Source organism: Aspergillus sclerotioniger (assembly GCF_003184525.1).
Source record: "Aspergillus sclerotioniger CBS 115572 chromosome Unknown BO94scaffold_7, whole genome shotgun sequence".
Classification (NCBI taxonomy): domain Eukaryota; kingdom Fungi; phylum Ascomycota; class Eurotiomycetes; order Eurotiales; family Aspergillaceae; genus Aspergillus; species Aspergillus sclerotioniger.
In genome coordinates this window covers 413,913-439,154 of record NW_020290997.1, presented here as the reverse complement: position 1 = coordinate 439,154, position 25,242 = coordinate 413,913, and the positions used below count along the sequence as shown (strand labels likewise).

At 51.5% G+C, this 25,242-nt stretch overlaps 8 protein-coding genes across 8 annotated transcripts; 5 read left to right on the top strand and 3 right to left on the bottom strand.

Moving 5' to 3' along the window:
* Positions 1-1,082: 1,082 nt before the first annotated feature.
* Positions 1,083-5,011, bottom strand: BO94DRAFT_622279 (uncharacterized protein; the record flags this gene model as incomplete). The annotated part of the gene is made up of 8 exons (XM_025617067.1): positions 1,083-2,116; positions 2,169-2,324; positions 2,377-2,424; positions 2,486-2,545; positions 2,601-2,831; positions 2,905-3,610; positions 3,677-4,329; positions 4,459-5,011. The coding sequence occupies 8 exons, from the start codon at positions 5,009-5,011 to the stop codon at positions 1,149-1,151; spliced, it is 3,375 nt and encodes a 1,124-aa protein (XP_025469857.1). The 3' UTR covers positions 1,083-1,148.
* A 1,406-nt stretch (positions 5,012-6,417) lies between these two features.
* Positions 6,418-9,475, top strand: BO94DRAFT_512044 (putative alpha-L-rhamnosidase C). Its single transcript, XM_025609793.1, has 2 exons — positions 6,418-6,860; positions 6,917-9,475. Exons 1-2 carry the CDS (start codon positions 6,796-6,798, stop codon positions 9,399-9,401), a joined length of 2,550 nt encoding a protein of 849 aa, XP_025469856.1. The 5' UTR covers positions 6,418-6,795; the 3' UTR covers positions 9,402-9,475.
* A 36-nt stretch (positions 9,476-9,511) lies between these two features.
* On the top strand, positions 9,512-10,087 carry BO94DRAFT_359252 (uncharacterized protein). The gene is made up of 2 exons (XM_025607161.1): positions 9,512-9,536; positions 9,596-10,087. Exon 2 carries the CDS (start codon positions 9,617-9,619, stop codon positions 9,920-9,922), a length of 306 nt encoding a protein of 101 aa, XP_025469855.1. The 5' UTR covers positions 9,512-9,536; positions 9,596-9,616; the 3' UTR covers positions 9,923-10,087.
* Positions 9,925-11,566, top strand: BO94DRAFT_512040 (MFS general substrate transporter; the record flags this gene model as incomplete). Its single annotated transcript, XM_025609792.1, has 5 exons — positions 9,925-10,015; positions 10,059-10,260; positions 10,324-10,868; positions 10,929-11,125; positions 11,193-11,566. 5 exons carry the CDS (start codon positions 9,925-9,927, stop codon positions 11,544-11,546), a joined length of 1,389 nt encoding a protein of 462 aa, XP_025469854.1. The 3' UTR covers positions 11,547-11,566.
* An 86-nt stretch (positions 11,567-11,652) lies between these two features.
* Positions 11,653-16,700, bottom strand: BO94DRAFT_487615 (multidrug resistance-associated protein). Its single transcript, XM_025609045.1, has 12 exons — positions 16,475-16,700; positions 15,674-16,423; positions 15,347-15,626; positions 15,063-15,296; positions 14,285-15,018; positions 14,073-14,235; positions 13,682-14,023; positions 13,512-13,635; positions 13,281-13,468; positions 12,599-13,220; positions 12,104-12,544; positions 11,653-12,024 (listed from the first exon to the last, which is right to left on the bottom strand). Exons 1-12 carry the CDS (start codon positions 16,688-16,690, stop codon positions 11,799-11,801), a joined length of 4,320 nt encoding a protein of 1,439 aa, XP_025469853.1. The 5' UTR covers positions 16,691-16,700; the 3' UTR covers positions 11,653-11,798.
* A 1,467-nt stretch (positions 16,701-18,167) lies between these two features.
* Positions 18,168-19,251, top strand: BO94DRAFT_622275 (uncharacterized protein; the record flags this gene model as incomplete). Its single annotated transcript, XM_025617066.1, has 5 exons — positions 18,168-18,336; positions 18,390-18,637; positions 18,689-18,782; positions 18,833-18,905; positions 18,956-19,251. 5 exons carry the CDS (start codon positions 18,168-18,170, stop codon positions 19,089-19,091), a joined length of 720 nt encoding a protein of 239 aa, XP_025469852.1. The 3' UTR covers positions 19,092-19,251.
* Positions 19,252-19,531: 280 nt separating this feature from the next.
* On the top strand, positions 19,532-21,610 carry BO94DRAFT_615907 (uncharacterized protein; the record flags this gene model as incomplete). The annotated part of the gene is made up of 4 exons (XM_025616779.1): positions 19,532-19,733; positions 19,784-19,986; positions 20,146-21,344; positions 21,388-21,610. 4 exons carry the CDS (start codon positions 19,532-19,534, stop codon positions 21,608-21,610), a joined length of 1,827 nt encoding a protein of 608 aa, XP_025469851.1.
* A 308-nt stretch (positions 21,611-21,918) lies between these two features.
* Positions 21,919-23,655, bottom strand: BO94DRAFT_615903 (uncharacterized protein; the record flags this gene model as incomplete). Its single annotated transcript, XM_025616778.1, has 4 exons — positions 21,919-22,371; positions 22,447-22,593; positions 22,661-23,026; positions 23,080-23,655. The coding sequence occupies 4 exons, from the start codon at positions 23,653-23,655 to the stop codon at positions 21,919-21,921; spliced, it is 1,542 nt and encodes a 513-aa protein (XP_025469850.1).
* Between the last annotated feature and the right edge of the window lie 1,587 nt (positions 23,656-25,242).

Here is a 25,242-nt window from a genome sequence, read left to right as displayed (position 1 = left end):
TTAGCGCCAGGCATATTGCTTATTCTGAGCTACAATAGGTAGTCACACTTCTCCAGTCTGCGTTTGCTTGATTTCTGTAACTGAGTACGACACCTGCATGGTTGGTGAAGATCTTTCCGAAAGGGGATGTAAGGCGTTCCGATGATCGACGGTTGGTGCCTGGATTGGTGTTTTGGGGGTTATTTGTGAGTTGAGTGTTGACGGAGTGTTGATTGTGGGCGAGTAGATTGGTGAAGTTTACTAGGGTCGGTCGAATTACTATTCTGGATTATTAGAAATGCAGTGGGGTAGGTACAAGGGAGTAAGTAGTATGCTAGGGGTGAGTGGGAGATGGTGTCTAAATATAGCAGAGGTGGATTTCTGCTATTCATAGTGATGGTAATCCGGAGGAATAGATGTAAGAATGGCATTTCCAATCGCTTATATCTACAAAGACGGCCTGCAGTAATGTAATGGTAGAACACCACAAGGAAAGGCCTTAATTGCAAAGAAGAGGTAGGGGGACCTCTTCCGAGCAGTTAAGGGCTACAGGTTCAATTCCCGTTGCGGGCACCTACTCTACCTGAAGACACCCAACAAAGAAAGTCTAGAGAAAGTTAACTCCTCTAGAATCTGGATGTTGGACTCTGGATAGAATATATTTACCATAAAAGGTGAGAGGGAAACACAGTCTCAGTATAATTCTAATATATCCTGTATAGTTAGTAAAACCCAGGCGAAGCTTTGAGATTAATCCCTGTATAATAAATTATATGTATGCGATTAACTGTGGAGTAGAGACAACAAACACAGATTTGGGTTCTAGAGGTGTCTAGTCCATATATTGAATCATTAACACGAAGGAAATTATGTATATCTATCTATATAGATCTCTTTGATAATGTTTATCAGCTGCCACTCGTTCGGGTCTGAATTTGGGCGTTTAATAAGAGATCTTGATGCCAGGCAGGGCGCATCACCTACATAGCTGCTAACGCATAAAAGCGGCTCCATTAGGTTAAAGAACGAATCAATTAATCAATCAATCAATTATCTACAAAGACGAATTCTAAACAACCGGGACATTGGATCGGATTATCCGTACTCCCCTCTCATTCGAGAATCAGTGCAGTTATGCGCTACTATATAAACCAAACCAATCGCTTTCGTCAGTGTCTACCATCAGATACATCTTGCCACTGGCTGGGGGGCATGGTTTGCCCAGCCCCTCCGCTGCGGGTCGGTAATTCCGCTCTTCCCGGGGCCGATGGCCGCGGATGCAGGTATCCTTGGGGACTCCCGTCATTGTACATGGTAGGCATTTGTTGGTTCGCCCATGTCCGGTCATCCGGGAAAGACTGCGCTGAAGGAGACGCCCCCTGGGTGACTTCAGGTAGAGGCGCGGGGTTGAGCTCCCGGTCTGAGTATCGAGTGGCATGCACGCCTGGCGGGACCCTTGCCACAGACTGGTAATATGGGCGTTGTAACGACGGTATCGTGTGTGGTGCTGACCGGTGCAAGGAAGACGCATATCCCCCGACAGGGACATCTGCCGGTGGTTGAGCTGCGCGGGCAAAGGCTGCGCGTTGGGTGAGGCTGGGCGAGACTGGACCTGGATTACGGTCCTCTGGGTTCTGCAAGAGGGCTCGGAGCCGGTCCTCGTGAGCGCGTCGCGCTGAATTCGTCCCGTACAATTTGTTCATATACTTGGTGAACTCCACATGCCCGTCACGGAGGGTTTCAAAGTGCTTCGCGGAGAGGGTAACAACGGCGTCGGGTTTTAGGACTCGGTGTCGATCGTTCCCCTGGGCTTCGAACCCGGCCAGGGCTAACGCATTCTGACACGCATTCCGGATCTGGCGGCCGTTCCATCGTGCGTCGGGGTGTTGTGCATAATGCTGCGAGGCAAAGCTCGCGATTTGCATGCGTTCGATGTTGATCGCTTGGCCTTTTAGGCGGAATCGTTCCTCGATCAAATTTAGATTCAGCTCGAAGACTGCTACGGTCATTTCATGGCTCAGCTCGGGGTAGTAAAGGCAGACATGGATGCGCGATGTGAAGGCCTCGTCAAAGTCGCCTACGCGATTGGTGGTCAGAAAAAGAACCCCCGCGTAGTAGTCCATTGCGCGAAGGAAGACTGTGTGAGTATTAGAGCTGTTGATATATTTCCAGGGGGTTGGGTTGCTCACCTGCCACAAGTGCATTCCGCTGGAAGTCCTCTTTGGTTCGCTGCGCCAGGAAGACATCCGCCTCATCGAGAAGAAGGATACAGTCCCATCGGCTAGCCAGGGTAAAGGTCGTTTCCAGCGCTTTCTCAACCTCCTTGGGAGTAGTCCCGATATCTCCTAGTCATGTGTTAGCAAATACGTTATAAAAGGTCCTTATGGAGTAGCCCACCACACGTGATCTGAAACAATGGCTTTCGGAAGAGCTCGGCAATTCCCTCTAATTCACCATGAGATGTCAAACTTAGTAGCCTTGAAGCGTTAAGGAGACTATTGCTTACCGACGGTTGACGTTCGGCCGGCACCAGGGGCTCCATGTAGGAGCATAATGAGGCCCTCGCCTGTGATCATGACGATTAGTGATAGAAGATAGAAAGAGGTGCAGGGCAGATTGACCTTTGCCGCGGACGATGTCCACCTGGTCGCTGTGATCTGTGATCGACTTCTTGTCTCGAAAGTGCTGGGCGACGAATGACTCAATCATGTGTTTGTGTTTCTTATCAAGCACTAGGCGGTCGAAGACTGTTCCGGTCCCATCTTGATCCCTGTCATGTGTGATCCCTTGGTCCCCCTCGGGTAGGGACGTATGAGAGTAGACATCGCTGAGATAGGTGAGATCCAGCTGGGCTACAAAGATGAGCGGAGAGGATGTTTTGGTTAGCCCCTGCAACAATCATCGGTCGTGCGCGGACAGGCTTACCCCATATCCGCGATCGCATAACAAAGCCAATGACACGATACGACATGATTAAAAGTTCGTCGGGCGATACAGCCTCCTGGGCACTACTTCGGAGCTCCCTGAGTGAGCGGGGCAGGATGATCATCGATGGCTGATCCTCTCCATTCTGAGTCTTGGGTAGAAGGCTGTTTATAAAATCGAACCGTTCCTTCTGGTCAACATAGGTGTCATCATGAACAAGATCGTTTCGACAGCAGCTCGCCTGGCAACTCTCATGGTAATCGTCATCGTCTTCTATGGCTGGCGAGGCGCCGATGAACGCCTCCAGGGAAGGTTTCCAGGCTTGCTGCTCGGGACCTTCGACAGCAAAGGCGGCTTCAAAATCTACAATCACCTGGCTCTCGACCTTGGCGCCCATATTTAGTGAGGGTCCTGCGTAAAACATATGCTTGGTACCTGTCACAGCGAGGAATCGGCGGCCTCTGGTAATCAGCCGCTGCCGATACCACTCACTACGGTCGGCTGGCGAAAGGGTCTCGATATTCTTCCACTCCGTGTCAGTATAGTCGGCCCGTTTTGGGGGGTATAGCTCTAGGGGATAGATTTCAAGGGCCGTCACGTCCCGGGGGCCCTTGAAGGGTTGGATATCAAACACCCGTGAAACTGGTCCGAGGGACTTGCCATCAAAATCAATGTAAACACAGGTAACACTCAACGGGGCCTTGTTCTGTGCGATGCTGTAGTGCTGTCAGGCAGGAACTACGCGGTGCGGTGGGCTGTTGACTTGCAGAACCCGATAGGCCTGCTTACCATCGCTACCGATGACTTCGGTTCCGGGCCTAAACAGATGCCAGAGGTCGGAGAAGAGCACCTTGCGGCACGGAGAATTGAGGGCATGGGGGATCCTGGGGAGGACCTCCGTATCGATGAACTCGAGGGCGCATTTTAGGTGTTTGAGGGCCGTGGGTGATTTGATCATGGCATCCTCGTCCTCTTCCCGCTCGTTTTTCGTGCCCCCCTCCGGTATGGGCTCCTCGGTAGAATTATCCTTGTCTCGGGTGCTCCGAGCGCTGCCCTCTGTTGGAACCCTTTCCGGAGACGATGTGATCGGTAAGCTCTCCTCCACTGCACGGCACCAATCTCGGAGCGATTGCTCACAATGGACCAGCGCTCTGAAGGGCCGAAGGAAAACGACCGATCCGCCCTCCATGTCGGCGAGCGCATCTGCATCCGGCCCTAGAATCCTTGCCATGATGCTCAACAGCAACGTGGAATGGATCCGGATTCGCTCTGGCAAAGGCCGCTCAACAGGCGATAACGCTGAGACTCTCTGGCTCTTTGCGCCTTTGCTTTGCCGTGCACCGCGGACCGAATCGCCATAATGGTAAGGGAGGCCATCATGTACAATAGGCTCCCCGATTAGGATATCCATGACACATTCCTCCTCTGGGGAGGTTGTAGAAAAACGGCAAAATGTCGCTCAGTCGACTCGGTTCAGTCAAGGCCCGGATCTGGTAGGTAGAGCAACAGTTTCTTTTCCTGGCTGTTTTGGCGTGGTGATGAGCCCTTCATCACTTGGGGTGGGCACCCGCTGCTGTCGCCGATTCTCCGCCTCCTCCGTTAGATACAATCGATCCATCTTCCACTCGAAGCTTTGACGTAGTCGTAGCCGGCGGTTCTCGTAGCCAATGGACGGGTCTAATACATCGGGTCGGTGATACTCGCGTTCGTCTCGAGAGTACCAGTTATCAGCCCATGGGCCGTATCTGTTACCGGCTGCATCGTGGTATCGGCGTCTGCTTTCCCAGTCCTTCGGATTTTGATATAGACGGCTATCCCACCCTTGGTGGTCAGTCTCCTCCTCAATCGGGGCAGTTTGGCAGACTCTCTCTAGCCCAGGTCCATGCCCTCGACTGGGGCGGAAAGAGTTATCTGCAGCCGCTTGTCTCTCCAGCTCCACGATCCTTATCTTGAGAAGGCGGTTCTCTTCAGCCAAGCTGATTTCGATGGGGGATTCAACTTGAGCCGGTGACTGGCGCAGTCCGCCACTGGGATCGTCCTCGAGCTTGAGACAGGCATCGAGTGTACCGGATGCTAGCACTCCTGGGGTTAAGTCGACGGACTCCATATCCCACGGGATCTAGTCGGCGATGGGTATGCCTGTATCTGAAAAGCCAGAAAAGTGGGCGACAGAAGCCAGTCCAGAGCCGCCAGATATTTTCCATTATATGTATGCTGGGGCTCATGAGGCGCAGCAAAGTAACGGTGCTTCATCTTAGCCGCTGGACATGGCCATTCACACCAATCCCTGACCCTCGTTGGGCATTCTTGCGTAGCCGCCTTGTCGGGCTGTGTCAGAACAGCACAAGAATTGCCAGGCCTTGAAAATGTCAAGGAACTAGGGTGCAATCCCTTTCCGACCGATACACATATGCCAAAGGGATCGGGTTATGGACGGTCATGCTTCCCGACGCAATCGCGACTACCTTGGCCGGTCATCGCCCCAGAAAGCCTGGACAGGACCGCTTACAATCTTCGCGATATTTCTAACATGGTTTCTACAATATTCCTACGCCCTACCAACCCCCCAGGGTTTTGAACGGCTCCGGCGCACCGTCTGAAGCGGCCCGTATGGCCTCCACGGTCGCGCCCTGCAACACCGACTCCTCACCTATCCTTGGAAGCGTAGTCCTTATTGGGGATGCAAGTCATGACTGCTCATGTGCCAATGCTCGACCTCTGCCAGACTCAAATATGCGTGGTAAAAGGACAACCAGCTACTGTCAATGAAGCCATCGCAGTGGAAGACATGATGGCGGAGCACGACTAGCGTAAGCCAGGTGGAATATAGCAGCTCGAACCGCAGAGACGCGGTGGCGACTATGTTCAGGTCTCCATGAGTAATGCGGAGACACTAATTCCCGATCGATGGACTTGATGCATCAAGAAAGTGCGGAGAATCGCAATCTTCAACCCAGTCCCACTGGCTAGTGGACCAACCGGCCGCTCTGAACAACTGTGTAGGGATTGTCCTCCTCTGATCTTCATTGGCAGCTGCCACCAGCACGAACTGTGTGCTGTTTTGTGGACTCCATGGGTCCTGGAGCGACAAGGTTTCGCCGCGGAGACGTCACGCTGGTGCATAAGCCGAAGGTACGGGCGCGGTTCTGAATGTGGGCGCCTGGCGGGCCACGGGAGACTGCCGAGCGAGGCCCGGATGACCCGCGAGCGGGGGGATATGATGGCGGTCGAGAAAGGCGCGGGTTGGTGAGAGTCATTGAATCCTAGATAGATATCAGCTGGTTGATGAGATGCAAGATCTTGTTGGTTCAAGATGATGTCTCAAGTCTCATGGTGATGAAGGAGAGAGGAAAGCGGAAGACGGGAAGAGAGAGAGCGACCGCGGCAGATCTCGGTGACAGGTCTGGATCACCTGATCGGCAGGGATACTGCGGGTCAGGTGATCTGCCCGTGCTTTGAGTCGAGTCCCGGTGGCCCAACCTGTCTTCCCCTCTTCCCATCCATTTCATCAAACAACACCATCGTCACCTGGTCTTCTAGGTCCCCTGTCCTCGCAGCTACGCAGATTGTATACCCATCATTTTCTGCACATGCTTCTCCAAGAATGACCGCAGAAACATGCCAGAGGGAATCCCAACCCGGCGCAGATTCGGGAGGCATTAACCCGGAATTGGTTGCGATGGGAAAATGCGGGGAAACGATGGCCCGGGATCGGCCCCGGGAGCAGACATGATTGGTGCCCACAAGCCGACCGATTGAATGCCTCTCAATCGAGTCACTGCGGTGCTTCTCTTGACCAGTTCTTATTTGCAGGGATTCTCCAAGCGAGACCAATGTGGTCAACGGCAAAGTTGACCCCTGACATCTCTCCCCGTGGCTTCCCGTGTCAAGATGTCCGCAAGACAGCTGGCCATATTCACTTGCAGTAGCTTACTGTTATCGCTCACTGGCGCGAGGCACGTACAAGAACCCAACCTGCGGCTTGACCATCACTGACGAACCCTTCTGCTAGCGACATTACCGTGCTTCCTACAAAATACAAGGCAGATTCTAGCTTTGCAAATTATACCAGCCATGGAAATGCAGCCTGCTTCACGCTTGATCAAAACAGGCCACTAATCACCCTGGACTACGGGACTGAGGTTGGAGGCTTTCCCTTCTTCGATGTAGAGTCTCTGTCCAGTGCGGTCCAGATTGAGGCCAAGTACACCGAAACCGAGCCTGGTCTCGAGGCCCCTTTCGGCGACGGTCCCTGGACGTTCACCAACGGTCTATCCAACACCTTCCGTGTTGAGACTTTCAATGTAACATCCACCGGAAAGGTGGAATCCTTCTTCATCCAAGGCGGCCTTCGCTGGCAGAATCTCTTGCTCCTGACAGAGGGCAGTGTGCGAATATGTCAAGCAGGCATCAGATCGGGAAATGATCGCACTCCTGTGAACGAGCTACCCGGCTTCTTCGAAAGCTCCAACAATCTGTACAACGAGATCTGGGCCTTGGGGCCGCGGACAGTCCAGCAAGCATGCATTGCGTCGAACACTGCCCCGTCAACATGGGAGGTCACCAGTGACGGAGTCTATCTACGTGGACAGCAACCTGCGCAGTCGGTGATCGGGGCGTCCTTTGCTAACTACACCATGGACTTCCATACCAAGATTGTTCGTGGAGGTACCGGTTGGAAGGTTGCCGCAGGAGTTGGTGGATTCGGTCCGTACTTCGTTCTGGCCAGTGAATATCCCTCTGGGTCAACATTTGTCAATATCAATCGTACGATCGTGCCGCCCAACACACTCGCTGTGGGCTACGGCTGGAACCTGGTCAACCAGACCTCGCTCACCACCGGAAAAGTCAACCACTATCCTTTGCCATTTGATATCAAAGAGGGTCACTGGTACGGAATCTCAACTACTATCAATGCAACTGGATACGGCGTTACCGTTAATGGAACCGACATCTTCGTTGCGTTCAATGACTTGCAAATTGTATCCGGATCTACCGGGTCATCGGGGAGTCTCACGGGCGGAACCTGGGGGTTCGGACCCTACCAAGATCAGATTGCGCTGGTAAAGGATGTTGAGGTCCATGCACAGAACGGTACACTCATATATAATAACCCAATGACATCCAGCTCCGTCTTGGAAGAATTCGGGGTGATGACTAGTAACCACTCCATCTGTCTGGATGGGGCCAAAAGGGACCGTCTGGTCTGGTCAGGCGATTTTGTGCACACTTACCGTGTGATTCAATCCAGCACAGGTCGCTCGGACTTTGTAACCGGGTCCTTGAAATATTGGCTTGATCGGCAAGCTCTAGATTCCTCGGAATACCGTGGCTACTTCAGCATGTCACCCGCCATGGGGCAATCGGCAAAATATGTCAACACGTACGACTCTTTTGGACTTTTGGACTATCAGCTGTTCTTTCTTGACGCATTTGCCGGTTACTATCGGAATTCCGGGGACAATAATTTTGTGCTTCAACATTGGAAGCAGATTAAAAAAGGCGTTGAAGCTGTTCTATCGTTGATTGATGAGCAATCCGGACTCGCGGTCGCTACGGACATTGGAGCATTTTTCTCGGGGTCCAGCAATGGCACTGCAGTATCGGCTCTTCTGGCTCACACACTGAGTCGAGTGGCAGAGATTGCTTCTGTGGTGGATGAGACGGATGTTGCGTCGAGATGGACCCGTTCAGCCGATTCAATCAAAGACGCGATCCGCGACCAACTCTGGAACTCGCACCTTGGGGCTTACGCTGCTGATCTGAGCGATCTGACCGAGCAGTCTATCACAGGCACCGCCTGGGCCATCCTTTCCGGCGTGTCGAACAGCACCCAAGCGGAATCGTCCATTGCGACACTCTCGTCACTCCGTCTTGGCATTGGCTACAAAACTTCCACCTCTGTTTCTAACGCGTCCACCACCGACCTGGCACCCTTCCTTTCCGGCTTCCTCCTCGAGGCAATCCTCCAGGCCAGTCGCAATAGCCCGAGTGCAAGCCAAGCGAGAGTGACCGCCATAAGCGTACTCCTCGACCAGCTGTGGGCTGCGATGGTGACTCAAGACGAGTACTATACGGGTGGAGCGTGGGAATATGTTTACCCTGATGGCCGTCCAGGACTCGACCTCTACACATCACATGCGCATCCCTGGGCAGCGGCTCCGACATATGTTCTCACTGAATACGTGCTTGGCATCCAAGCCACCTCAGCCGGGTTTTCCGAGTGGGCTTTCCGCCCGGCGATCCTGGATGTGAACGTGTCGTGGGCGCGGGGGAGAGTGCCAACTCCCAACGGACCGATCCGGGCAAGCTGGCAATTAGGGCATAATGATACGGTGCAGCTGAACGTGTGTGGGCCGAACAATACTACGGGTATTGTGAGTTTGCCATTTGCGGTTGAATCGTATACAGTAAATGGGGAGACAACAGCAGGTGACAATTTTGGAGTTAGAGTATCTGGAGGATCATGTGCCGATGTCCAGATCGTTAGAAAGTGACCTGGCTTATACATACAACCTGTTCTAGCTGTCTAGAGTATATATAAAATTTGACATGCTATGGATCTCCCCTCAACCTGACGCTAGGGTAGAAACTGGCACCGGAGCTTTCTGAAAACCACGCAGGAATCATCGGTAGGTCATGTGTTCCCCCGCAAACCTAAATAAATATCTAATTCTCGCTTCTACCCCAGACATCCAACCAGCCAATCGAGATGCGCAGCTCAGAGCCACGCGGCTGGTCTAGCGATCCGTCCCCCGTCCCATTGGTGGCGTTCTGTAGCCAACAGCCGAGAACATTTGGCCTGGCCATAGCTTGGGCCACTCCATTGGCGTTCCTCCAGCAGGTCTCGAGCCTTGGTCGAGCACATGGCTTTTTTCGGACTGGATTATCCCGAAAATGCCAGAGCTTGCGCTTCGATGCAATGTTTGATAAAGATGCGCTGTCCTGGCACTCCGCACTCCAGCCTTACCACTCCCTTCCACCACCTCTGTGGTTCTTTCTTACTTGGAACTTTTAAGCATGTGGCGACGCCGGATTACGATCGATGACAAGGCCATCACCGATGGCTCAGGCATCACTCTCAAGCAGTCATTGTTCCCAAACTTCCTGGGTATGTACCACCTACAAGGTCATTCATAGCTAACAATAGCCAGTAACCATCCTCTTCTTCCTCTGGGGCTTCGCCTACGGCCTCCTCGATACCCTAAACTCCCATTTCCAAGATGAACTCAACATCACCGCGGCACAATCCTCCGGTCTATCCGCAGCATACTTCGGCGCCTACTTCCTCTGCCCCTTGACAATTTCAGGCTGGATTCTCCGCCGATTCGGCTTCCGAGTCACCTTCATGACCGGGTAAGCCCACCCCCACCCCACCCCACCCCCTTTCCGTACCCTCCCAACTAACCCACCCACAAGCCTCGCCGTCATGACAATCGGCTGCCTCCTCTTCTGGCCCAGCGGGGTCAAAGCCTCCTTCGGCGGCTTCTGCGGCAGCATGTTCGTCGTCGGAGCCGGTCTATCCACCCTCGAAACCGGAGCCGACAACTTCCTCGCCATTTGCGGTCCCCCTCGATACTCTGAAATCCGACTAAACCTCGCCCAGGGAATCCAAGGCGTGGGGACCTTCGTTGCCCCGCTTCTCGCGTCACGGGTCTTCTTCGCCAATACCGTGAATACCGAGGCGGGGCTGAAAAACGTCCAATGGGTGTACCTTGGGGTTGCGTGTTTCGTGGCACTACTCATTCCATTGTTTTATATTGCCCCGATGCCGGAGGTTACGGATGCGGATATGGGGTTACAGGAGCAGGATATCTCTAATTCGGATGCGAAGCCGTTTTCGAAACAGTACAACTTGTTCCTCGGGGTGTGGAGTGAGTTTTGCTATACGGGGGCTCAAGTCGCTGTGGCGAATTATTTTATCAATTTTGCCGAACAGGCGGGGTATTCTAAATCGAGGTCATGTATGTCCCTCCCTCCCTCCCATCCGTCTTTATATGGTTTGAATACTGATTTAGATGCAGCGGACCTCCTCGCCATCGGCCAAGGCCTCTACACATTCATGCGCTTCATCTCCAGCGGAATGATCACAGTGGGGGTAAAACCGCGGTACATCCTCGCCGTCTACCTAACCCTCTGCTTCATTTTCGGTGTCGCTGCTGTGACAACCACCGGTCCAACCAGCGTCGCCATGTTAATCCTAGTCTTGTGTTTTGAAAGCGTACGCTATCCACCCCCAGCCCCTCCCCCCACCCATACCAACACCAATCCTAATACCTAGAATCCAGGCCTGCTTCGCCACAATCTTCACCCTCGCCCTCCGAGGTCTCGGCCGCCACACCAAACGCGGCGGCAGCATGCTCGTGGCCGCCATCTCAGGGGGTGCTGCGATCCCGCCCATGACGGGGGCAGTTGCCACGGCAACAGGGAATGATTTTCATAAGGCGATGGCAATTCCGACGGCGTTTTATGTCCTGGCGTGGGCGTTTCCGGTTTATGCGAATACGGTTAGTCGGGGGTTGTTGGATGGGCATAGGACTTCGGATGTTAATGTGAGTGAGGGGAGGAATGTGCTTGGGAAGGGTGAGGTGGAGGTGGAGATGAGGGTGGAGGATGTGGATGATGGTGTTGTTGTGCCTTGAGGAAGATTTGGGGGGTTGAGTGAGGGGTTTGTTGTGTTGGTGGATGGGTTATCTGTGAGGGATGTGGATGTAGTGTTAGTTTGTAGGGATATGATGGGTGTCATATCAACTATGGTAGTTAATCGTGATATGAATATGTGGATAGATTTCAACAGCTCGAGTATTGGGATAAAGGAGTGACTGTAGTTAGGGCTCTGCTGTGGGAAGACTTAGACAGAGTGGAGTGCGTAGAGAGTGTTGCAGCGTAGCCCATCACAACAACCTGTCCAGAGAACTACACAACCTCCTAAACTCCGACTCCCGTCCCAGAAGCCTACTCGGAGTATCACACTCAACCACCTCCCCACGCTTCAGCAACACCACACGGTCATACCGCTCAACATATCTCAGCCGATGCATCACCGCTATCACTGTCGTCCGCCCCGCAAACTCCCTCTCAATAACCTCCTGCATCAACCGCTCAGTCTCCCCATCAACACTACCACCAACACAACACACATTAGCAAACACCCACCATCCATCATCCACCAACCACCTAAACCCAAGGGCAAACATACCTGCTCATCGCCTCATCCAGCACCAAAACCCTACTCGGGTTCACCAACGCCCTCGCCAGCGCCAACAACTGTCTTTCTCCCCCGGACCAGTCGTCCGCCTTCAACTCGCTATCCAAACCAGCTACCAGTCCGACCTTCCGAAGCGCAGACTCAATCACCTCATCGGATGCATTTCCGTGCGGATCGAGATTAAACCGTACCGTACCAGGCATGAAGAACGGGTCTTGGGGGATGACAGTTACTCGGGACCGAATGTCCCTTGGGTCGAAGGAGGTCAGATCACGACCGTCGATGGTCACTCGACCTTCGTGGATATCGATCATCCCGAGGAGGGACATGATGAGGGAGGTTTTTCCGCTTCCGGAGGGGCCGCAGATGGCGAGGGTCTCGCCGGGGGGGATGGTTAGGGATATGTTGTTGAGGGTGGGGGTGGGGGTGTTACTTTTTTGTTAGGTATGGTAATGCAAATGAGGAGTTGGGGGGTAGGGTACTTACGTATATCCAGCCGTGAGATCCTCGTACACGATCTTCCCTTCCACCGGCCACTCATAAACAGGCGGTATCGGCATCGACAACCCACTCCGTTCCGAGGGCGTCTCCTCCTGAAATTTCTGCACGCGGGCCACAGCCCCAATCGACGTCTCCAATTGAGTCCACGACTGCACGGTACGAACAATCTCCTGATTAAAAGACAAAACCATATTGAGTGCGACTCCGATAGCGCCGGCGCTGAACTTATCTTTCATGGAGGTGGTAATCGCAAGGAGGATGACTGCCATGGCAGTCACAACTAGATTCAGAACCAGGTTAAGCCATTGCTGAATACAGAAGAGCATGTAGTATGGCCGTTGGGATTGATTGAGTTTATGTTCGAAGTCGGTTTGGAACACGCTTTGCCAGGACAGGGCCCGGATGGTGGAAATACCCCTGATGGTTTCGGTAAAGTGCGTGTAGAGGGGTGATTTGGCTTCGATGTCGAGGAGGCGGACTTGGCGGGAGGTGCGGAGGTAGTAGGATTGGATGAGAATGAAGGTGGCGATGAGGATGGGGAAGGTGGCGGCCATGTATTTGCCCACGGCGCAGAGGATGATTAGTTTGATGATGGTGGAGGAGCCGTCTAGGGTTGGTTAGGGTTAGCTGGGGTTGATTGGGGGTGAGGGGAGGGGGGGGAGGATACTTCCGAAGCTGTTGATTAAGCAGATGGGAAGAGTCATGTCGATGAGGTCCATGTCTTGGCTGAAGCGGTTGGTTAGGGTTCCGGTGTCGGTGGTTTGGAAGAAGCTGAATGGGGCGTTGAGGGTTGAGGCGAGGAGGTCGGTGTGTAGCCCTAGGGCGGTTCCGTTGATGGCTTTCATGAAGAGGAGGCTATATTGTTAGTGTGGGAAGTTGGTGGTGAGGGTTGACTTACTAGCAGGCGACAGCCAGGCCAGATGCGTTTAGCACTGCAAAGACGGTGTAGAGTCCGAGGTAGAACCCGACTTGGCCATTCGGGTCTCTGGCATTCGATTCAGACCACCATTCGATCCATAGTGCTGGGCTGGTTAGAATTCTGGCAAAGGATTGGACGGGAGGACATACTTGAGAAGTTCTTAAGGAAAGTTGAAACGAGTGAGCAGGCAATAAAGCCAAACGTTACTCGGAGACCGGCGCTTTTGGCGTAGTATCGGTACACGTCCCAGGTGCCATCACGTCGAGACAAGTCGGGCTTTGCTGTTGGGCTATTCTCCACCGCAGTTACCTGTGCAGTTTTGGGTTTTGACTGGACATCATCCTCACTGACTTGTTCTTGGTTCTTGGGCTTGGTCAGGGAGTTTGCAGCGATTTCTGGTGTCCTGGCTAGGACGTCCTGATAGGAGCCCCTGGCAGCAACAGTGCCCTTGTCCAGTGCAATAATCTCATCGGCGTAGGGGAGTAGGGATTCTGGCAAATGTCAGAGAAGAATCGTTTGATGAGGAACTAGAGTGCTTACGAGTATGTGTTGCAAGAATGACCGATCTCCCTGCTTCACGAAGGAACCCATCCTTAGCAAAGAGCGTTGAGAATATATGGCTGATGCTCTTGGAATCCAATCCGCTGAAAACATCATCGAGCAAGATGATTGGATGTCTCGAGTAAAGTGCTCGAGCGAGAGCCTACCAAATCTTAGCCCATCAGTAACCAAATTAATTTCAGGAAACATACCACTCGTTGCTTCTGGCCTCCACTAAGAGAAACCCCGTCACTACCGGCCATGTGCAAATCACCACCCGGGATACTCGCCAGATCATCTTCCAGACCACTGGCGGAAACACAGAAGCCATACCATTTCGAATCAAACTCTGTTCCACCGGTAATGTTGTGGCGGAACGTGTTGTTAACAATCCACGGCTTCTGGGGACAGTATGCAATGTTCGAAAGTGGTGCATTTGTAGTTCCATTTTTGATGATCGTCTCTCCCAGGATGCTCTCAATAAGGACGGATTTTCCGGAGCCGACAGGACCAATGATCATCGTGATTCCCGGTTTGATGTCCAGATGAAGATTTCGGAATACGAGCTCGGTGGTATGTGTCCATGCGATATCCACCCCAGTGAAAGAGACCAATGAGTCCGCAGACTGTCCCGTCGCACGTTTCGTAAGCTCGACATCCTCGTTCTCGAGATCGGGCAGGGTGAGAGAGATTAATGATTCTGTCTGATGACCCTTCGCAGCCGGCTCTCTCTCCAAGTATGCCTCAATCCGCTCGAAGCTCCCCCCACACTGGGCCAATTGAGGAACAGCTCGAACAAAGGTAACCAACGGCGACGTCAAAAGCGAGATCAACGATAGCGAAGTAAAAGCTTGGGAAGCAAGAAGGGATCGATCATTCCTCACCACCGAGATGATGGCATACACGGCAAATGTAGCGTATGGGGCAAAGTCAAGTGGGATATTGGCTGCAAAGTAAGCTTTCATCCACATATCAAACGGATTTTCTTACATAGTACCACCATGAAGATGAACAACTTGCGGAAACGGGAAGATGCCTCCAACTCGGCCTTTCGCAACTTCGTCACCAAATCAAAGAGAACATCGGCCAATCCAAGCATTTTGACGGCTTTCATGTCACCCAGCATGGCGGATGTGACCGCAACTCTTGTTTGGACTTTCTCGACCCAGGCCTTTTGTGCGCTTCCACTGCGAGAGGAAATTGGATGTGTTCCGAGAATGCAGGCTGGGGATGTTAATTTCATAACATCCAGAGTTATAATGATGATCACCCACCAACCGTGATAGCAGCAGGAACAAGACAGACAAGGAATATCTGACGCTCCAAGAGATACAGAGCAACACCCACTTCCACAATCGAAGCCCATGTCTCGTGTAGCAATCTCAAGCTATTGCCGATTCGCTCAACATCCGTACCCATCAACGTAAGCGCAGCCGTGTCTTTCACATCATTACCCGACAGGTTCGTCGTCTGTTGATAAATCATCGAAATCAGACCAGCTCGCACTGTAGTCATCAGTCGATACACCTGACGCCAATAGACGGCCGTCGAAATCTGTCCCCATTAGCCAGGCCAAGCAACCCTAAATGGCCATTACCCACCGCGATCCCCAAATACACCAACAAAAAAGCCCCCACCAACGCCTGCCCATACTGCTTAATCTCCGCCGTCGAATCCTTCTCGAAGTAATCCACCGCCGAGGTGATCAAAAACGGTTGACAGAAGGTAAACGCACTCAACACTATCCGCGGCACAATCCCCGACAGCGCAGACCACAAATACGCGCGAAAAACCGCCTTCAGCAGTCGACGCTTCCCCTTCGACTTCTCCCACGCCCCGTTAAGTTTCCTCCTCGCTGCATCCCCTCGCAGATCCTCATCCGCCTCAGGCAAATCCTCAACCGAGAGAATATCGGAAAACCCGACCCGAAACAACGGCGTGACCCAGACGAAGAAGCTTCGGCCCCAGAATCCGATCACTTGTTCCATGGTCACATTCTGATAAAGGGTCCTTAGGATTCGTAGCTTTCGCATTGACTCGAGGAATAGAGCGACCACGGTTAGAACGTAAATGGTGGTCCAGAGACCCCTGCATATGTCGACTCCTGGGATCAGCCATACTGTGCGTAGTCGCGGGATGTCCAGGAGAGTCAGCGCGGAGAAATAGATGACGAGTATATCGGACGGCTCGATGGAGCATTGGTCCTCGATCAAGGAGAGGAATGTTGCGGCGGCTGTGGCGATGATGGTTAGGATGTCGGAGGTGGTTGCGAGTCGAGTGTGCAGTGCGGGTGTGCAGAGGTGGTACACGGTGTAGACTATCTGGAGTGCGAAGAGGGTGACTAGGCAGATCTTGGATGTTAGAGTTAGCGACTGAGAAATTCATCATGGATTTTATCATACCGTCTTGTATACAGCCAGTCGGTATGTGGTCACTTTGACCGGTGCTTTGCGGAGGACTCGCAGCCGGGCAGGGAGCAGCAGGATGAAGAGAGCCGCGGGGATGATGGAGAAGAAGGCATCTTCAAACAGAAGAGTGAAGTCAAACGATCGGCAATTTGGGTCCACGCGAGGCCCAAACTGGTTGTCGCTGGTTGCGACACAGACTGGGTTTGCCATTTTGCCTGCTCAGCCCGGCAGAAGGCGATGCTGGCAATAGAAAGGTCGGCATTTGTTGTTTTATACCCCGGATTCGCGTGGAAAGGAAATTGGGCGCTAAGGGCTGGCAGTGATGTGATTGGTGGTAGATAACCATGTTTAATTAGCATTGCTTCACTGAGGCTGTGCTGGCCTATCCCAGTCCACGCTGCAGGTAGGGCTTCGACAGAACACCAATGGCTGCGGAGACGTTGATGGGAGGTAATCAGGTGAGACCATGGGTGGAGATGAGGAAAAATTAATTCATATTTTAGCAAATTATAGTAGCAATCAGATGTCTTAGAAAGTAATTAATTACTGGGAGTATAGCGGTTAGAGGGCATCCCTCGGATCCTTCCGCCGGATCACCAACCCTACATTTGGTCCTGCAGCAGAACCTGACCTGTCAGGAGACCCGAATTGCAGAATGTTTTATTTACGGTGCAATGCTTGATCCATCTCGTCATTGCAATTCAAAAAGACCAACTGGCTCACCGTTTAGTGACCCGACTTTGACTGAGAACACTTCTGAGAAGAATGAGAAATGAAGAGAAATAGAAAAATAAAAATACGAGGAAGAGAAAAAGTATTGAAATGATATTCTCTATTGTTAAGTTGGCATAAATCACTTCCAATGTAAAATAAAGAGAGGCAAATGGAGAAGAATGAAGAGAGAACAAAGGGAAAGGGTTATCCGCATTTCCGATGTCGGATTTACCGGTCGGTAGGTCCGAAGGGAACGGTGGAGGCCTTGACGCGTCCGAGGTTCTGCTCGTGTTCGGAGATGCAGTCGTGCTTTGACATCATCGCCGGAGCATTACGAACAGCAGGTATCCATCCAGTCTTTCCCTCCCATGGATCGCTCCCATTGTGTATTTTCGGGGAAATTTCAGAGAGGGGAAAAGACAACCATTATCTAATCAAACGCCGGATTGGGAAGTGTTCCTGGGGCCTGCCTGGGGCAAGGGGAGGTTTGCTCCAAGAGGTACCGATCCACCATCATCTGGTCCCATCTCTTAGAAAATGCTTAACACCGGAGTTTATAGTTCTTTCAAGCATTCAAGTTGCCATCAGGTTTTGACTGATACCTCGTGTCCCAGGCACCCATGAGCCCAGCCCTGTGGCATCACGTGACCTCAGCAGACTTGAAGCAGGATGCAGACCCAAGGAAACGGCGTCAGCAAGACCCGAGAACGCCACCGGCACGTGTAAATTCCCTATGGTGCCAATAAGGCCTGCAGATGATGTACCTTTCAGCGATGCAGTGGATCGGGGCTGGGCCCGACTGACGTCACGGATCGCCGGCCCGGAGACCCTGACAAAACAAGATTCCCCGTGCGGCAACATTCAGCCCTGACGTGATGATTCCATCTCCTCGCGGCGCTTATTATAAGAAAACTGCTCGCGCGGTTCACACTTTCTCCCTCCTCACATCAACTCTCCACTCCACTCCTCAGCCATGGCAGTCGTCTGGGGTCTGGATCTCCATGAGATCCATTGGCGCAAATTCAAGGGCTCTTACATGTTCACAAGGGAATATCATCTCCGTCGCACCAAGATGATCGTTTATCAACTGGCTATGATTCTCTGTGTCTGCTCCGAATCGGTGGGGACGGCGGCCTTGTCTGGTGGGTACTCAAGCTAAATAAATTGGTCCCTGCTAATATACTTTGTTCGATAGACTACCTCGATCAACAAGACGAAATCCAAAGTGGTCATCCCGGGATATACGTGTACAACAACGACTTTATCGGAGCGGCATCGTATAATATCTTCGTGGGGATCGCGGTGGCTTTTATCTTTGGTGGTGCCTTTTTTTTCGACCTGTTCTGGCCCGAACGCCATGAGAGTCGATCGGTTCGGTTGGCCTGGAAGATCTGCGCCGTGATTGTGTCGGTGATGATGCTGAGTTCGGCGTTGACAATGACGGTACGATAATCAATACTCAATGTTGGGGATGAGACTAATTGATGGGATTAGATCATCACGGCGACTGGCAGTGCACGTATCGATGGAACAGATCCAGCAACCGCACGAGCATTCTGGGAGGAGGCATCCAAGAAGCCTTCGCTGCGTATGTATATGGATTACCCAGCCTGATGTCTTTTACTAACTTCTTCCTAGAATATCATACCAACCCGAGGGCGATCGCGTCGACGGTCCTAGCCTGGCCAGGATGGGTATTTACGGTCGTGAGGTTCGTTATCTACATGTCTGTCTGGCGAGTTTGAAACTAACAATCCGCAGCACTGTCATTCTCTTCTTGTCGCAGCGACACGATGACCAGTATGGTCCCAAGTCTGGCTATGGTCGACGCCTCGAAGATGGTGCCGTGGGTGAGGCAGCTGGAGAAGTCGAGGACAAACGAGTTCCCAGTGTATAAAGTAATATACGATGGTTCATCCATTCGGATCATGAGGTGGTGAATCGGTTATGAATCTGTATAGTTTATACTTTATTAGCGAGTGTATAATGACCCTTGTTTGATGTATGTTGATAGAGATAGAGTGCCCGGAGTTATTTACATTGGAGTTACTGTGTCATCTTATTTCCATGGTCGTGGATACACACTTGTCTCAACGAGGTTAATCGGATGGGAACAGTTGGGGTTCCTCCACGAGTGGAATCTGCAATCCACTGTTGACTCCGATATGCGCAATCATTACGTAGAATTAAGGACTGCGGTTCCAGGATCCCGACCTCATCCACTCTTCACCAATGGCTTCCATAAATGCGACACTTTAATACCACACAAATACTATACAGAATAATCAAAGCACAAATTCAAATAAGCAACTATATTCCAGGGCATTCAGTTGTACAATGGCATCAGAGGCACAGGTGCAAAGGGCCGAAAAGATAATCGGCTATAAATTCACATCCAGTAATTATCTGCGTCAGGCACTCACCGCGGCTGGGGCGGAAAAGGATAATCATGAGGGGAATAGACCGCTGGCGCACATTGGGGCTCACTGGATTGACACACTCTTGATGATCGTGTTGATGAGCGTCGGCGCCAGCAAGGGTGAGTATCTGCTTGTGTCATGATCCGGGCTATGTGATGACCACTTCTAGTGCTCAGGGCACAAGTGAGGATCGATTTTACCCGAAAAGATCACTTCAAATTTGCTGCCAAGCGAACGGGAATCAGTCAATGCATCAAATATAGCTCTCAAGGCGGGGAAGATTCGTCCACCGTTCTTCGTTATGCGATCAACGCCATCATAGGAGCGGTTCTGCTCGATACAGACACACAGAGTATTACCACAACTCTCGGGGTTATTGCCCGGTAAGTCCATCGACTGCATTGGAGCTTCTGCTGACATACATCTTATTGTAGGATTTTTATATGCAACGATCCCCAGATGTTGAAATTTTGTTCCGCATCTACTCACAAGGCTGTCTCGCTGATCGCAAAGGCAGTTTGGACTGAACAGGCCCTTCAAAAATTCAGTTTTGGTTTAGCTGCTATGGAGGAATCTGTCCATTCGCAGACTCCCGAGATGCCTGCGCTGCCTGCACCGGATGAGCTCGATGTGCTGGGCATTGACGATGAGATTATGAATCCGACCTTCAACGTACCGTTGGAATTACTGCCACCCCCAATTCCTGAATCAGACCAGATGTCAGACGGCCATAGAACAGGCGTTCCTGGTTCTAGTGAAGCTGAAGCCCAGTTGGCCGACAATGAGCTGGCTACTACGTTCATGCTTGATTACCCAGTGTCTATGGACATTACCACTCTGGATTACACTGGGGATATACCCACGGAGTCACAACGTTCCCAATTTACCTGGGATATGTCAAGCTTCCAGGTTGCCCCTGATCACGAGTCAACCTCTGTCTCCACAATCATACCTCCAACTCACTTGCCCCAAAGGAGCCTTCCAGCGGAGCCTACTCACGCCCAAGGAAGCGCTAAAATGAGAGGGAAACGCGTCAAAACATCGCCCTACGCTTCCATTAGCGATACCTCCCAACAGCTCCTGAACGAGGACAGAACAAAATGTGTATCCCAACATCTCCCACCGCCAGAAGAAACATACTTCGCCCTGGAAATTCAAGCCGAAGTTTTGAAACCTACCCACGAATCTATAGAACCCCTTCTACCGCTCATCATAACTATTGCTAGTCCCAGTGCAATCCTCTCCCTCCGCGGGATGATCCGTAACGCAAGAGCACAGCCCAGCTTCCATTCCTACCGCCTTCAAGACGGTCTCTCACAAGCGAACAGGTTTATGCTCATCGAGAAACTGGAAGACAGCGCCAGCACCATTGGACTCATGCGCTGGTATCATATTTGGGAATTGTTCCGCCACTGTGGTGGCCCCAACACAGTCTCCAGCAGTGGATACGCCAACATCACCCCAGCCACATTCTTCATGGGTCAGAAATATCTTGGGAATCCAGTGCATCACGACGACGCCAAAATCTCCGAAAGTATGATGAAAGATATATTCCCAGATATTGAGCCTAGCTCAGAAGAATACAAGAAGCACATGCGAAGAATCAAAAGATTGAGAAAGCTCGGACAACGGCTACACGCATTGATTGAAAAGTTTGGAAAAGGGGTTCTTGGCCTGCTAGTGGGACAGACTTCGAGTGGGGGACTTGATATACCAGTTTCGGATACTATGTAGGTGTACTTCTTGAAGGTAACTCATAGCTAACGTATGTAGGTTGTTGAAACCTATTGATAAAGCGTTTAGTTCGTTTATCTCCCTGCTTGAGGCATCCCAGGGAGACAGTCTTCGTGCATTCGGCAATGCCGTTTGGGGGGTATTGAGGCCGGTGTTGTTTGGGATGTTGTCTGAAAGTGCTTCTCATATAGAGAGCATCACACCAGAGGAAATCTTGAGACATGTCAAGGGCTCCTCGGGGTTGTTGGAGCTTATTCGCTAGGGACTCTTACAGCCATTATTAAACCATCATTGGGATTATAGCTTTTGGTCACTGGGCATTTCATAACATGTCTATCGCCACGGTGATGATCAATACTTCAGTCCGTCTGCATCTCATTACTTTAATTGCATTCAAATTTTCCTTCTTTTACATCAGACCCTAAGCTACAACCCCCCACACCTAAACAACAATCATCATATGCTCCCCAACACGACACCCACAACCAATACCCCGCATCTCTAATCCCACATTACAAACCCACTCCCACCAACCATGAACTCATCATCCCCTTCCCTAGCAAATCACCATCACCCCGAAAGCAAACTCCTCCCCCCATCCTCCGTCAGCCTCGCTCTCACCTTAACCCCCAACACACCCTCCCCCAACTTCCTCATGCCTGTCCCCACAACCGCATTCGGCGCAAACACCAACGCCTCCCCAACCCCTAGTCTGACAATATCCTCAAACAGCGAAGTAGCCACCTCTTCCTCCTCCTCTCCACCCACGGGTTTACAATTAGGGTTGGTTCTAGATGTAAACGCCCCCCTCACCGCCCCCGCAACATGTCTAGTTAAAATCCTCAACCACTCCGGGGACGTAAACCGATGCACAACAATAACAGAACAAAGATTCAACAATGTGGTGGAGATAGTGGGTTCCTGGGTAGAAATGATTACTCTCGCTCCGAGATGCCGCTGGAGACGCACAGTGGAGAGGAGGGTTTCGGTGAAGAGTTGCGATTCCGGGGTGGTTGTCATGTACTGCATTAATTTTCTTTTTAGTATATTGCTTAGTGTTGGGGTGAGGGAAATGGATGCGAAAGGTAGGGGGAATACCTTATGTGCTTCGTCTAGGGCCACCACTCTTCCTATCCCCTCGGGGTCCGGCTTGAGAAATATCCCCAGACAGATGTTAAATAACGAGCAGGCTGTTTCGGGGGATATGCACGGACAGGAGAGGTCGACTATTGTTAGTTGGCCGGGCTGTACCACCACCATCCATTATCAGTTTATATTATATCTATTTGGATAAAGGGAGGGGTAAACTCACAACAGCATCCCAAGACGACCCCTTCTCCTTCTTCTGCTGCACATTCCTCGACGACCACCTCGCAACCTGCGCCTGGGGCATGAAACTCTCCAACGTATCAAGTCTCTGTTGCAGCGGGGCTACCTGGGCTGGAGTCAACCCCGAACCAAGAACTTGTTTCTTGAATTCGTTGTAGTTAAACCCCGTTTTGGTCTCTTGTTGACGGATACGCATTTCGCGGAGGATGCGTTTCACCGTGTGCATGTATAGCGGCATTTCTCCGTCGGTTTGCGATACGGCCATTAGATCCATCATGCGTTTGGTGGTGAGGTGTTGTTGGTCGATGTGGAGGGGTTCGATGGGGATGTTGAATTCAGAATATGTTTCCTGGGGAGTTTAGTATGAGTACTTGTGGGTATGGGGTTGGGAGGGTAGCTAACCTGCATCGTCCATAGATTAGTCGGGGCGCAAAAAACCCGGACTTTCACGTCGGGGTGAGAGGAAATCCACGCTGCTTCGCACGGATAAGCCGACTCATCGCTGGTGAACGTGTCGTAGTGGAAGACCACGGCGGTTAGAGGGTTTGTGAGTCTTCCGGCCTGTGAAGGAATGAGGCAGTTCTCCAGAAGACAGGACAGGGTGTGGCTTTTGCCGGAGCCCTGGGAGCCGCAGATGAAGGTGCTTGAGGGGTGGGTGACGTTGAAGAAGAGGCGTGGGTCGTTCTCGGGTTCGTCTGGGTTGGTGGAAAGCAATGGACGGATTGAGGCTGCGAGGAGGCCGTATTGGGTGATTTGGTTGGCATGTTTTTGGTCTTCGTGGAGAACGTGGCTGGAGATGATTGGGGCATGTTCGTAACCCTCGGTTGTTGCGCTGATATGTGTGGAGGGGAGCAGGCTCATGTGGTATTTGATCGTGGGTTCGTGGAATACGGAGGTGGAGGGGGGTGGGGTGGAGGAGTTGGATGAGGGAGACTCATCACTGGATGTCACACTCTGGGCTTCTTCAGAGGGGCTCATTGTGATGACTTGTGATTGGGATGTGTATGTGTGCGGACCCAGATAGAGACAGGAAGGATGGAGTAGAGGTTTGGATGGAAAGAGTTGGCGGAAGATACCGACAGGGATATAAATACCAGGATTAAGCTGAGTTCACCACCTGACATGCAAACTTTTCCTGTTGTGAATGGGTCTCCGCTATCAGTGGAACTCTACCATCTGACTTGCAAAGTTTGTGCATTGTGAAGGGATATCCTCTTGCAGTGAAACATCCCAACCACCCAGTGCACTGTCTCTTGGTATCGTCCTAATAACATCTCGCCGGGGCAATTAACAGGTGTCCTTACCGCCCACTCACCCACCATGTATATGCATCTGGCGATCAGTTCAAGCCCAGCTGCAAGCAAGCAAGCAAGCCATCCCAACCTACATGGCTTCGAATTCCAGCCAGTTAAGCAGTGAACCCAGTGACCAATACAGATTCGTAGTCACCCTCCTTTCAAACTCCCCTGAGTCCCAGCTTTCTTCCAATCTGTACTCCTCTCATTCCCATTATCTCGGTTCCATGGACAACAATGACAAAAAACCTGGCCTGACACTGAAATCCTCTGACCAATTTAGCATGATGGCGATGAATCTATCCCAACCGCCCCAGCCACAGCCGCAGATCAGTTCAATAGTGTCCACTGGCCAACTTGTTCCTTGGTAATTGCCATATTCTTGAGAAGGAGGAACTTATGTGTTGAGAAAGCGGGGATTTATATATAAAGGATACTGAGAGCTCCGGTGGATAACAGTTTGTCATTTCGATGTGCTCTGGATTTGCAGACGCCTCAAGCGAACAACCACATTGCTTGCCACAACTGGGCCGCTGGGCTGCTGGACCGTAAGAGGGATGTCGAATATATATTTTCTCGCCGGGGAAAAGGGTGCTGAATGCATCATGCACCTGTGTTTGGTTACTGCTTTTGGTGTGCTGCTCTGGGATTTTATAGCCGATTGTATATGGGAATCGTGCGTCGAGGGCGTCATCACGAGGGGGACAATTAGGTAATCGTGATCATGCTGGGAAGTGCTCTGGTTGATATGAGTGGATTGAGAGGGTTGAGAATGCAGGTTCGGTCGGCTTTATATATTGGGGACTGGATTGATGTCGCTTGGTTCCGTGGGGGTGTTCCTACGAGATATAGGGATCTAGCGATATATTAGGATGATTCCAGGGTATGTTAGGCTTGTTCAGCTCGGTTCGACCTGAGCTTAGAAAGGTCTTTTCGCATTCAGTGAGTCAACACACTTTGTCTTTAGGCAAGGCAGGTTATTGAACTTTCTATAAATTAGCAATAATGAAAGTAAATCTTCTGTGCTCATCAAGTAGCGTTATCTATTTGTCCGATTCTGTCCGTTTTCCTGATTTCTTAGATTAGGTGCTCTGCGATCTCAACTACTGCGAGTTCTCTTTAGTTTGCCAAGATTGCGTAAATCCATTTGACAGAACAATTGAACATGTAATCCAGATAGCAATGTTCAACAATTTTCCGGATAGCACCCTGGGTAACGTCACCTTTTAAATGGAGAAAGGCTGGGATTTCAAGTGGGTCGGTCTTTGAT

Coding starts and splice junctions, on each gene's coding strand:
- BO94DRAFT_512044 (XM_025609793.1), top strand. CDS start 6,796: ATGTCCGCAAGACAGCTGGCCATATTCACTTGCAGTAGCTTACTGTTA. Junction 6,861..6,916: donor TTATCGCTCACTGGCGCGAG/GCACGTACAAGA, acceptor CCCTTCTGCTAG/CGACATTACCGTGCTTCCTA.
- BO94DRAFT_359252 (XM_025607161.1), top strand. CDS start 9,617: ATGCGCAGCTCAGAGCCACGCGGCTGGTCTAGCGATCCGTCCCCCGTC.
- BO94DRAFT_487615 (XM_025609045.1), bottom strand. CDS start 16,690: ATGGCAAACCCAGTCTGTGTCGCAACCAGCGACAACCAGTTTGGGCCT. Junction 13,636..13,681: donor TTTCCTTAAGAACTTCTCAA/GTATGTCCTCCC, acceptor TAACCAGCCCAG/CACTATGGATCGAATGGTGG. Junction 12,545..12,598: donor GATCTCACGGCTGGATATAC/GTAAGTACCCTA, acceptor CTAACAAAAAAG/TAACACCCCCACCCCCACCC.